The sequence below is a fragment of the Mus caroli genome, chromosome 4, assembly GCF_900094665.2.
Source record: "Mus caroli chromosome 4, CAROLI_EIJ_v1.1, whole genome shotgun sequence".
NCBI lineage: Eukaryota > Metazoa > Chordata > Mammalia > Rodentia > Muridae > Mus > Mus caroli.
In genome coordinates this window covers 81152839-81166587 of record NC_034573.1, presented here as the reverse complement: position 1 = coordinate 81166587, position 13749 = coordinate 81152839, and the positions used below count along the sequence as shown (strand labels likewise).

The following is a 13749-nucleotide window of genomic DNA, read 5'->3' as shown; positions in this document are numbered from 1 at the left end:
CACACACACACACACACACACACACACACACACACACACACACACACTCAGCAGCTCAGAGCTGTCCTTAACTCCAGCTTCATGGCAATTCCACACACATAATAGGCAATGACACTGACATGGACGTACAAACAGACAAACAGACAGACAGATGCATATATACACACACAAACATAAACCTTTAAAGAGGCCATGCCATCCTTCTAATTACCAAATCTTCACAAGTTGCCCACTAATAAACTGCTGTGAATTTACCATAAGAAAAACTATAGTACAAGAGAGAAATCCACCTGGATAGAGATATTCACTAAACAGATACTTTAAAATGACCCATAGAGCAATGACTAATTTTGATATATCAACTTGATGAAGTATTAATTACACTTATTTATTGTGTATAGTCAAAAAAGCACAGGCATACAAAAAAAACAGGGAACAAATTTTGAGAGTCAGTTCTCTTCTTCCGTGTGGGTTCTGGGCATCACACTTAGGCTGCCAGCCTTTGTGTCAAGCTGCTTTGAACACTAAGCCATTGTGCCTGCCCCTCGATGAGATGTGCTACAATCATATATGAGTGATAATTATGGTGATAAATGTGAAATTGAGAAATATTAATTAAAAATACAAAGTATATGATTCTAGTTACTTTCTGTTGCTTTGTGAAAGACATCATGACCAAAAGCAATTTGAGGAAGAAATGGTTCCTATCAGTTTTTAGGTCCCAGTCTATCAGCCGTCATACCCAGAGCAGGACCTTAAGGTAGGAGCTTGAAGCAGAGTCCATGCAGGAATGCTACTTACCGGCTTCCTTTTTAATGGCTCACATTCATGGAGCTATCTTATACAGTCCAGGCCTATACCTAGGGATGGTACTGCCCATAGTGAGCTGGGACTTTATACATCAAGAAAATGTTGCAAAGACATGCACACAGGCCAATCTAAGAGGCAATTCTTTAATTTAGGGTCCCTTTTTACAGGTGTGTCAAGCTGGTAAGTAAGTTTAGCCATCACACATATACAAATATTTTAAAATGTAAAATTTGTACATGAATAAAAGTAATAAGTTGACAAATATTTTTAAATACTATCTAAAGAGAATTATAGATTGATGGGTGGGTTTCCCCTTTAAGGATAGTTTAATAATGATTGAAAGAAGACATTAAGAGTTAAGGATGTAACTCAGTTGGGAGAGTACTTGCACACTATGCTGTGTGCCCCGGGCTGGAGCCCAAGCATCCCGTAAGTCAGACATGGGGACACATGCCTAATGTGCCAGGGCTTGAGGTCAGAAGTTCAAGGTCATCCTTGGCTACACAGTAAGCTCAAGGCTTATCCTTAGGCACATATGATGGTATCTAAATTAATTGATTAACTAACAAATTAAATAAATAACAAACCTACAGGAAAGTTCTGAGATCTTGACAAAGAAAGTGCTGTACTGCTGTGCTTTTCCTATGTCCTCCATGCCTCCTGTCACAGAAGATAAATGACAACTGTGCTCATTTACAGGAACAGGGGTTAGGCTACCCTCCCTTTATAGCCTTGGCCAGTCTGGAGGTCACTATATATCCCAAGATGGCCGCCAAACCCCACCTGGCTCAGCCTCTCAAGCACAGGGATTACAGGTATGAGCCCTTCTGCTCAGCTGCTATCTTCTCCCTTATTTCATTTTTAAAGTCAGTGCTATCCACAGGTGTGCATTTGTAGTAATGTTTCTGAATTGTATGGGTAAAATATTAAAAATTTAAAATATTAAAAATGGCACTCTGAGTCAGGCGGTGGTGGTTCACGCCTTTAATCCCAGCACTGGGGAGGCAGAGGCAGGCAGATTTCTGAGTATGAGGCCAACCTGGTCTACAAAGTGAGTTCCAGGACAGCCAGGGCTACACAGAGAAACCCTGTCTCGAAAAACCAAACAAAAAACAAAACAAAAAAAGCACTCTGTTTCATAACCAATTCTATAATTTCATAATAAAACCAACCTTTTAATATCATTTAGAGTATATCCAGGAATTCAGGAATTCTGCTAGATACTGCCTAAACAAGCAAATCTCACTCTAGTCCAAAATGACTAAAATTCCAAAAATGATTAAGAATATGAATTCAGATCATTTGTGTATAAGCCCAAAGCTTATCTTCATAGATCACCAACCAATGTGATATCAGAGGAAGTGCCAGTCATTATACTACAGAGATTCATATACCTTGCTCAGGTAACACTTCATGCTATTAACTTCAAAGCCTAATATAAAAAGTATGAGCTTCGAAAGCTTTGGTCATACTCTCTAATGACAACAGAAACATTCCTGTTATATAGAAATACCTGCATCAAAAAGAATGTTCTCTTAAAGAAGTGGATAAAATACTGGTGAAGTCTGAAATGGTATGGGATTGAAAAAACATAAAAGATCAAAAAACTGAAGGAGGAGTAGACAAAGGGAAATTGTAAGTCTCAAGATTAGAGCTGGGCGTGCTGGCCCACGCCTGTGCTCTCAGCACTTGGGGGTGCAGGAGAAGGATCAGAGGCTTAAGGCTAGCTTTAGCACATATTGAGTTTATTACCCGCATAGTCAGCTCAAGACCAGCCTCTGCTACGGAGTGGCCTTGTGTTTTTTGTTGTTGTTGTTGTTTTTTTTTAAAAGCTAGGACAGGAGGAATTCAATTCTAAACAAAGACACTAAGGCTGGCACCGTCAAGAAATTCCCACAGTAATTCAGAATGATGCCTTAAGGAACCACGCATCAGATAGAAGGGCCATATCAGAGAAGACAGTGCCACCTGGGAGACAAAGATACAGTCACTTTCAAAACCAGGAACTCAATCCCTTAAAAACCAGAGGTGTTCTGCCGCCTCGGTATGGCTGAGGAGTGCAATGCAGGAATGGCCGCTCTAATATCATGTGTCTATTAAGGTGCGAATACAAAACATGTAAGCCCTAAGCCTCAGAAAGCAGTCTGACGATGTCATGGGCTGTGCAGGAAACCTCTGTCACTCTTATTCTGTCGTATGTGTGCCTGTACCAAGCATGGTTTTTACTCTCAAAAGCTATCTCTTCCTCAAAAGAGTTCACTGACGTTGTCATCCTTCCTATCAGCAGCCCCACTGGGCTCTGGTGAGTGACATCCAGACAGTTAAACTCAAAAGCTCCTTCAGAAGGGAGTTATTAAAATTCAAATGAGCTGGGCATATTGAAGAAGAAAGCGCTCGTTTGCATGCACACCTCTGCTCTTGGCCATCCCATTTAGTCCCACAGAGCAGGCGCTGGTTTTGTTTTTGTAAATGGGCTTTGGAGGCTGAGGTCAGCCTCCCACGGCCCCCGCTCCTCTAGGGTCATCATTAGTAGTGTGTGGGCTGAATAGATTTTCCTCTGAATCTAGTCAGCAAACCTGACAGGAAGGCAGCCCTCTCCCACAACCTGAAAATGCCAAAAATCCAACCGGCAAGATGGCCGTTTGCAACGCTCCAGCAGGCTGCTGTACAGCAGTTTCCAGCAAGGCTGCATACCACAGCATCTCAGTACCAACTGAGCTTCCAGCCTCCGAGCAGGTCCAGGGCTTCACAAATCACAAGCAAGCATGCCACAGTAAAGCCAGAACCCCTGAAAGATTCCGAGAAAATTATTTCTGCCAAGAAATGTGGATCTGGATCTGGGAGGGCAAAATGATATTTTATTTGCTAGAAAAGGAAAAGATAAAAACTTTTCTGAAGGCTTTGATTTGACCTCAGTTTTTACTTCGTTTCTCATGTTGATTTCTCACATTATAATGATTTTTAAATTTTATAAGCTAACAAGGAACAACTTAATAAAATTACAGCAAAAATATATGGTGCTAACATTATTCAGGCTGTAGAAGAATTCAACTTCCTCACAATGAAAATATCTCTACTCTATGTACTTTAAGTTCATATAATTCATAGCAATACAATCATTAAACTAATTTACCCATTATATGTGTTTATAGAGAACAATTATTATAATGATAAATCATACGCCAACTTTTATATGGGAAAATTAAAAACAAACAGTGCTAACTCACAACCCTAAAATAAGTATACACTGTAAACTCCAGAGACTAAAGGAGACAAGCTATAAAGACAGTTCCTGGTTTGAAGCCCCAGGGATGGCTGCTTCCAGGGGCACACCAAGCAACAATACTTTCTTTTTCAATGGAAAGATTTTATTTTGCCATGTAATGTATTTATCAAATTGCTCTTTCCAGATTTCTTGCAGTTTTTATTTTAATTTACTTTAAAGCATTTTTTTTTAAAAAATTAAAATAGCAATGGTCTTGCTATCACATAGACACTGATTTGCCCAGACAGGAAAGAATAGAAGAAGTGAACATCACCATAAGACAGTCACATTTGTGAAGCTGGCACTTGAGCCAGGACGCGCACAGTTCTAACAGCCGACACCTGTTCCTCACAACTCCGAAAACGTACGTCAGTAAAGGCACTGAGCCTCTAGCTTCTAACATGGATGGCCACAACCCAGGAGCACAGCAGGATAAATGTGTGTCAAGAAACACCACAGGCTAGAAACAGGAAGTAGAGCCCATGACTTCAGCAACACGGAATGATCAGACAAGGCCAAGGACAAGGGCTACTTCCCAGCCAGGCCTGGGATACAATGGGCACCTGGATGTGCCTTCTCTACTTACACCAGTGACTTACACTGCTAGTGAGACTGACAGAAAAAGCAGTGTGTGTGCTTGATGCACTCTACGGATGACTAAATGGAAGACAGAATTTGCACAGAGCCACCCACGATGAGACTACACAGTTTGCATATTTACCTACCAATTCCTTAACTAGCTTCCTTGTCATCTAGGAAGATGGCTTGGCAGAAGACAGCAAGCGCCCCTTCGGATTTGATTGTCTGATTTTACAGAGGCGTGCTTAAGGCACACAGCTTACAGAACATGAAGAAAGAACGATAAAATCCAAGAAATGTGCTCACTTGCCTTTTTTTCCTCCCGTGATGAAGAAACCAATGGCTGCTCTAATAAAACTGCCTTCGGGCAAATAGCTGTAGTCAGTAGGAACTGTGGAGGCAGAAAACGATCAAATTAGCTAGTGAACTTGGTAAGGCTAATGAAGGAGAGGTAATGATCTCATGCTGCTGTGTCAACCTGGCGACAAGGTGGGGATGTTTATGCCATTAATCTCTGCATAATACTCTGGCTGCAATGAAGTCTATTAGATTAAGGTAATCACCTAGGCTATGCAGGAAAATTTAAAATGGTGACAAACCTAGGAGAGACTGAAAAAAAGAACAAACAAAGGAAGGCTACTCCAGTGAAGTGGTAAAAAAAAAAAAAAATCCCTGCATACTGTCACACCAACAAGCTCCAATCCCGTGGCCTCTGCAGGGTAGGCAAGGGGCCTGTTGGGTATCTAAGCTTGGGTGCTATCCTAGAAGGTTCCTCACGGGATGCTGCATTAACTATACGAACCGAAGACATTCAAGACCCAGTGTTAATTAACAGCACGATGATCTCTTACCTAAGCTAGAGACCTTCCAGTGACCAACATGTACCAAGAACCGGATGTGGCTGCTGACCTGAACCAGTGAGTCAGTGACATTTCTCCTAGCTGAGTCCTGAGAGTGCCCTACATCCTTTTCCTTCCAGTGCCCCATAATTGTTTCATGAGACAGCTTTACTGCAATGAATGGCTCAACTGGAAAATTCCACCAGGAACAAGTAGCTGTGCTTTTCCAGATACACAATTATTTTGTTCGGAAGGACCTGGGAGTAAGATGACTCACACTAAGTGAGCTGATTGATCTGAGTACATGGACCAAGTGCTCTGTAATACAACTATAAGTCTACCACTCCCCCAGCCCCCCAAACCAAACCAAACCAAACCAAAACAACCAAAACTACCAAACTCTGGTACTACCTGCTGTTTTACCAGGATACTCTAAGAGCCCTGACTTTCAAAACTAACACTAGCAAGGGTTTCTTGTATCATTTTGGTGCCTTTAAATTCCTTTTCCTATAATAATATGACAACTTCCATCTATATAAAGTTTATTATATAGTGCAGGCTGTGGACCAGAATCCTCTTCCCAAAGCTGCAGAGTGACCAAGATAAGGACAACAAAGTTACAGAGGCCCACGTTCATGGTCACGCTAGTAGACGAGGTGCCGGGAGTATGTGAAGCTAAATTTAGTGAGGGATCTTTGTTTTCTAAGCCTCTGTGGGGCAGATACAAGATGTCCACTTACCAAGACCCAGGGACAGATATATTATGGTGGTTCTTACCCCAAGAAAATCTCCAAGTAAAAACATATATTAAGTACATGGGAATTGTAATGTTTTTATTGCTTTTATCGAAAGATACAAATAGAGAGGGCTTTGCTATTTGAAGAGCTAGGATTCCAAACCCCAAGAAGGTACACATCTTTGAATGTGCTCTTTACCTTTATAAAGCCATTGGGTAGAAAAATCCCAGTCAGAAGTAAAGAAGCAGGTTTTTATGAGAAAGGGGTCTCACTATGCAGCTCTATATAAAGAGATTTTTAAAATGAAACCTGGCACTATTACTTTTAGTAAAAACAGAATGTGTGTTCCAAACTTCAAGGACCCGAATCTTTGTTTATGGACTTGTCAGGATATAAACCCTAAATATAATGCATGCAATATTTCTTAGGTGCATATTGTTCATTTGTAAAGTACAGGAATTTGTCTGATGCCCACACTATCCTCAAGGAAGGCAGAGAGAAAGTGTGAACAAACATGGAGTTTGGAGGTCAATTAATCTACATTCAAAGCACCACTTTCTGCCACGTGACCTGGAGTAAGTCTGGAAAGTCTCTCCTTACTTCATTTTGCTCAGAAACAAAAATAAAGATCCCAACACCCATCATGTGGACAATCTCTTTAAAGTAGAGAACCCAGAATCAGCCATTCCTTCTCCCAGCTCTGGTCTATTAGGACTTTCACCTTACCGGAAGTTCTGCTTTGATTTGAAGACAAAGTAGACAGATGAAGATGTCCCAGCAGCCATATGGCATTTGACTGAAGGCCAATCACTCCTGAGACACTGATAACCTGTTGTTGAAACACAGCAGTACAGTCATGGGGCAAGGTCCAAGCTCTGTTTAATAAGAGGCCACTGTAAAGTCTCATGGACTGAGCAGGAGGTAGAGACCGGGTTGGGAACGAAGAGATCTAGAACAGGATGCTCATGTGCAGCTCCTATACGAGACCTGAATCTCAGAGCCAACTGATGTGCATTTGCTGAGCGAATCAGTCCATCAAGCAAACAACCAGTCACAGCAGAAAGTACTGGCAGCATTCTTAGGTTTTACTGAGCAAGCCTGGTATAAACAAACAAACAAACAAACAAAAAACTGGTAAAAAAAAAACCTCAAAAAGTGTCTGAGGATGTAGCTCAGTTGGTAGAACATTTGCCTGGTGTACACAAGGCCATGGGTTCAGCTCCAGCACTGCATAAACCAAATGTGGTGGCTCATGCCTGTCATCCCAGCCTGTTGGGAGGCAGAAGCAAGAGGATCAAGAGTTGAGAGTCATCCTCAACTACATAGTTTAGGGCTAGTCTGGAACACATGAGATCCTGACTCAAAAGAAAAGAAAATTCAAAAAGTAGGAAGGAAGGGAGAGTAACTTAAGAATAAAGTACCTCTAAAATCGGAAGGAATATCATACTGCGTTCTTTAAATAATTTCCATCATTTCTTACTATAATCCATGAGCACTTTAAAATAACAGTTTTCTAATTCTTCCAACTTTTAACAACTTAAATTTCAGCAAAATTCCTTTTTTTTTGAGCACATTCTTATTCATATATGTAAAATATTTTTTTCTCTGTTCAGAAATGCATGCTTTTACAACATGAATTTTATGTGCTAGGTATTATAATTAGCCGTGTTTTATAAGAATGAAAACAAGTTTACTAAATGGGAGAAAAGTAAGCTGGAAAGCACTGGGTATAACAAGAACGGCAAGCACAAAAGCCCAGGCTGGGCACGAGGCTCGGGAAGAGGTGCCACCACACACTCAGAGCGGCTGCGGCACTGCTCCACTTCTTTCAGCCTGTACTTCCAAAGTTGATTCAACAACCATGACATTTTAAATGATAAAGATAATAAAAAAGATGATCTCACCTCACAAGAACAACAATTATTTACTCATCTGAACTAGTGCCACCTGACCGTTGCTTCCCTGGTGTCTGGCCTGCCCTTTGGCCATCTTCCTTTTGTTCTTGTCCCAAAAAGCTGGATAACCCTTGCATGCCATGTTTAATTTTTAAAGGTGAATCAATAAGAATGTAACTTAAAAAAAAAAAAGTCCATTTTCTTTTATTCCAGGAACAGGGCATATTTGTCAATGAACACAGGCCCGTTTACTACTCTGAAACGCCCCATGAATTCAGCAGGAGTGTTAGACTTTCCTATTTGCCAGGAAAGACACACTACAACAAACAGTAGAAAAAGGTAACAGAGGATATGTGTGTCCCACCCAGGGACTGCAAGATCCTCTTCTTACCTCAGTTAAGGTTCGAATGACTTCATTAAGTCTTGCTTGAAAGTGGGTGTTCTGGATGGCTTCTGACTTCAGCTGAAAGAATAAGCAGAAATGACCCAGGGCATGAGCAGTCATCTAGGTATGAGATGATTTACCAGCTGTCAGAATATTTCAAGCCCCTAAGCTGATCCCCGCAAAGGCAGGGCCCAGGATTTATTTACATTGATTTCTTAGCACCTATTCACAGTGGTACACAGCAGTGCCTGGAAGTTGTACTGCATGAACAAAGGCCTGCAATTCAGAACTGTGATAAACTTACACACACGTATGTCCACTGGGATAATGTTTCAGAATAAAACATTCACAAAGATTTAAGCTGGAACATTATAGGTATGAACTGTAATTCCTGTGCATGAATTTTGAAATTTCTTATGCTTCAGTCACTCTCTTGGGCAGGAAACTATGGAAGGTACTTACCTTGGAAGGTTTGATTCCTATAAACTAAGAACAAGGGACAAGTCTCTCCAGAAAGAATTCTCAGCCAAGGGTACTTTTCCACAGACGGGTACTGAAGGCCCCCAAGTAACTATTACTATGAGCATAAACGTCTTTGCTCCTTCGGTAGTGCACTAACACCACTCTATTGCTGCTATGGTTACGCCCTCATCTAAATTCCCTCCCTTCAGAGGTCCTGGCTTTACCTGCATGACATCCACATCAGAGCCTACCAGTGCCACCAGGCCATGAAGGGCAGCCAGACAGAGCATGGTGGGGGCACCCTGCAAACCAAGAATCAAAAGAGTCAGAAGCAAAATACCTCTTGGGTTTGAAATTTATGTAAGTTAGTGTTACATAGTCAAGTAAATGACTAAGATTGAAATAAATACATAGGATCAATATGACTAATAATTAATAATTGGCACCCCCCCAAATAAAAACAAAGTAAAACATTAAGACCTTTATGTCTTAGAAATGAAAAGAAGCTATCTATTTTTACAGAATATCTAACATTGTTTTAAAAATTAAGGTATAATCAAGTAGCCAGCTTTTAAAAAATAAAATAACCTACAATGGTTGACATGTTAAACTACTTACAAAAGTATACATCTCTTTCACTTGAAATTACCTACATATGCTACATAATTTAGCAGTTCCTATAAAGAATCCAATAAATCAGTCCTTTTTTCCTTTATAAAAATTTATAATAGCATACAGAAGGTGACTTCTTACCTCTGTCAGGACAACTTTAATCCAGCTGGGGCGAAGTCTGTTGCCCAAGTCTTCAGCTTTTCCATGTCCACACACAGACAAACCATAAACTAAGTTTCCTAATGCCAGTGCAAAGCCTGAAGTCTGGTACAAATAAAAATAGGGGTGAGGAAAAGCAAGCCATAGATTAGGAGTCATATAGAACATATATAATGTATACAGCAAATCAAGCATTTCTAGGACTCCTATCCCTAAGTTTGATATAGATTTTGGAAACAGAGTCTGTCTGTAAGGAGTTGCCTTGGGAGAATAATTCTTACTGTCTATCAATGAATCTAAATTCTCAGGACAGGGCACGAGTGAAAAGCTGGAGGTTTACCAACCAAGGTCAAATCACCTCCTATGCAAGAAAATGTGCAGCATAGGATTCCTCCTGACTTTGTTATTGCAAAGCATATCCTGAACACATGATAGGCCCTCAAAATAGACGTGATGTCACTATGGTCAGTGGCTCCTGATGTAACTCACAAAGGCCAACACTAAGGCATGGAGAAGACTTTCTGAAGAGTCGGATGAGGGGAACTCTGTGGCAGGTATAATTACAATTCCTTTTCATTGTCTCAGGCACAGATAGCAGTTCACAGGCAACAAGAACATCCACAGTTTTACAACCACATTCAGAGCAATTGTCATCTTGAAAAAGAAAAACTCTGCTACTAACCCTCCCAACCCCTACCCGAGAGGCTACTTCCTGCCCTGTGATGCCACTCTAAGGAGAAACTCTAAATATCTCACACAAGCGCAAATGGGCAGCATTTTCTTGTGATTAGCTCATGTCGCTTAGCATAGATCACAGCGCATGTCAAAGGCTCCTTTTTACAAGGTGATTTATTATTTAAGAGTGATCATTTTAAGCATAATTTTTAAGAATTTAAACGTCCCTTTACATCATCATTTATGAATAGAGATTATCTGTCTTGAGTTTGCCAGAGTTTGACTTAATCAGAGCCCAGTAAGCATTCATAACTTTATAAAGTTTTGTCATTACTCTTATGTATGTCTTACAAATTTAAATTTCTGTGTCCCCTCAACACAGTTTCTTGCTTTACTTGAACTTCATTCTAGCCACATATTTTAGGATTTTATGAATGTAGAGTAATGATTTGAAAAAGACAAATCAAAAACAGTACAAAGCTGGACATGGTGGCACACACCTTCAATTCCAGCACTGGGAAGGTAGAGGCAAGCAGATCTCCAATGGGGCCAGCCTGGTCTACATATTCCAGTTCTAGCTCAGCCAGAGCTACACCCAATCTGGACACCTATGCCCAATCAACATGTTCTCAGCCAAATGTCCACAGAAGCTGAGACACAAAACAAGAGAAGAGCATCTGGTGGCCACTGGCTGCTGGTACCGGTCTAGACAGAACAGGGTCCACCCCAGTAAGTGAGTCAGACAGCAGCATGCAACAGCACCAAGAAGCTAAGGAGAGAGACCATTGAGGGATACATAACAACCTGCTGGTTGTTCTCCACCAACAGCTGAAGCTTGCTCATAATATCTTCAGCCTCTGCAGCTTCAATAATGCCAGCACTGAATGCTGATGTACACACACAGCTAAGTGTGTAGGCGAGGACCTGAGAAGAAAACAGAGCAGAAAAAAAAATGTTTGCTTACAGACAAAGGAAAAAAAAAATCAAAGACCACAGCTTAGTTGCTAAGCTCATCCAAAGTTCTCCCCAGAATAACTGAATTTAGATATAGATACCCCAAACTGGGTAACAGTTTGCTGTCTGACTTATATTGTGTTTCACAACAGGCTCTAGATGGGGATCATCTTAGATAGGATTTGGAGGTTCAAGTGCACATAGCGATGAGACAAAACCAGGATTCAAATGAAGGTCTGAAGCCATTAAACTGATGGTTCTCGGCCCTGTAGGTCATGGCCCCTTTGGAAATCCTGTATCTCCAAAAATATTTACATTACAATTCAAAACAGTAGCAAAATCACTCTTATGAGGTAGCAACAAAAATAATGTTATGGCTGGGGGTCACAACTCGAGGAACTGTATTAAAGGGCTGCAGCATTGGGAAGGCTGAAGACCACTCTTCTAAACCAGAGCTGATGTGCAGTGCCATGCCACAACACAGCATATTTCAACAGCACACAGAAATAGATCTTCACTGGCTATGAAGTGCCATGTACTCCACCCACACTCCCAGGAGAGGGCGGTAAAGATGTGCAACACAGTTATGTTTCCAATCCCCTGGAGGGCCCAAGAGCATGAATGAACAGGAACTGTGTGAAACTGAGAGGGGTTTTACAGCCATCATTGTAGGGTGTGCAAACTTAGCAAGTAAATGATGAACAAGCAAATAAAGAAAACCTGATAATGGGAGCAGGGTGTTCCAACCTGACCATCCGCAGGACCCGTGAGTTTGAGAAAGTTAGTTTCTGCGAACTGCAGAACCACAGCGTATAGTGCTCTTTCTGCTCTGTCCAGGATTCACCATCAAGCCCTGCCTCATAAAGATGCAGCTTTGATTAAGGATGAAGTTCAACTCCCAGCACTGGCTGATGTATAAAAATGCAAGCAGCTTACAAGGAAGCAGCCAGATATAAAACATCTGAGGCGGGACAAGACTACTTACTGGTGGACTTATTAAACAAAAGGCCACAGCAGACAAAAGCATCTGTTAAAGTAAAATAACCTTTTTGTTGATGAATCAAATAGTTCTTTCTTTGACATAAAGATACATTTTATATATGTATATATATATATATATATATATATATATATATATATACTGATACTTTTAAATCATGCAACACACTACATAAAAAATGGAAATGCAGTGCATACCTAGAACAAAACTTGAACCCTCTGTGCCACAAAGAAATTCCCCAATTCAACAAGTCCCATTGCTGAAAACAGAGGGGCTGATCAGGGAAACAGAGCAGCCATTATGTCCCCATCAATAGCTTGTGGGCAGGCTGGGAATCTGCTCTAATGAGAGGGAGAATCTGGCCTGGCCACAAGGTCATCCCTGCCCCTCCCAACCACGGGCATTGGCAGCTCAGCTTTACCTGGCCACAACAGAGAGGACATGACCCATAGCTAAAGCATCCCAGCTCAGCGTGGGTCACACATGTCAGCAGTGTCACACCAAACTCTATGGATGCATATTTTTCTGTCACACCAGAGAAAAAAACCTTTTCACCAAATGTGGTAAAGGGAATTTCCTCCATAATTTCCATATTAGTGTGCACTTATGTGTGAGTCCTTAAGTTTGAATCTGACTTGTTTTTAAAGTTACATTTCACTTGAGGATAATGCTGAAAAGCCTTGGTTTAACCTCCAGAAGATGTGTGCATTCTCTAATGGTCCTTATCCCATCTACCACGTGTAAGTCTGAGTATGATCTGGAGAACATAGTATTGTATGGCTTGTCATTCAGCCTCTCCCCTTACTGCGACACTAAGTGGGAACTTCACCTGGAGGGCCACTAAACCATGACATGAGAAAACAGCAGTGACATAGCAGCGAAAGTCAGCAGAGCAAGGCGAGACCGGGGCCCACTGCCTACCTCCTGAAATGTCCTGCTCTGGCTCCCGCTCTCATCTAGGTAGGTAGACAACTTCCGAAGAGATGCTGCCACATGGACCCGGGACTCCGTGTGGCTGCTGTGGCTCATGAGGGACAGGGCAAGTCCAACTCCCAGAATACAGCCGGTGCTTGGATGCCAAAAGAGACAGTGTCAGGGTGACATACAACGTGAATGTTCCACACTTGCACAGGAGCTGTGGTGCTCTGAAGCTGAAGTGAAACTGAGGGTTCCACTTCTGTCTGGCTCAAGGTGCTCTCTGACTCCTGACTTCTTTTCTCAAAAGGAAAAGTTTGTACCAAAACCTATATGCAGGGTTGGGACTGTTGTCCATTAGTAATGCACTTGACTGAGGCTTAACTTTCAATCTTCAGTAGAGGGAGAGAAAAGGGGAGAGAGAGAGAGAGAGAGAGAGAGAGAGAGAGAGAGAGAGAGAGA

General features: G+C 41.4%; 1 protein-coding gene across 4 annotated transcripts in view; it reads right to left on the bottom strand.

Annotated features, from left to right (window-relative positions):
- The window catches only part of Focad (focadhesin), a 294020-nt gene that overhangs the window by 28600 nt on the left and 251671 nt on the right, over positions 1 to 13749 (bottom strand). For all 4 annotated transcript variants that reach the window (XM_021160670.2, XM_029475893.1, XM_029475892.1 and 1 more), the window contains 7 exons: positions 13294 to 13441; positions 11223 to 11342; positions 9726 to 9848; positions 9197 to 9274; positions 8517 to 8588; positions 6957 to 7059; positions 4965 to 5045 (listed from right to left, as the gene is read on the bottom strand). In XM_021160670.2, coding sequence (XP_021016329.1) covers positions 4965 to 5045; positions 6957 to 7059; positions 8517 to 8588; positions 9197 to 9274; positions 9726 to 9848; positions 11223 to 11342; positions 13294 to 13441 — 725 coding nt within the window. The remainder of the gene's footprint in view (positions 1 to 4964; positions 5046 to 6956; positions 7060 to 8516; positions 8589 to 9196; positions 9275 to 9725; positions 9849 to 11222; positions 11343 to 13293; positions 13442 to 13749) is intronic.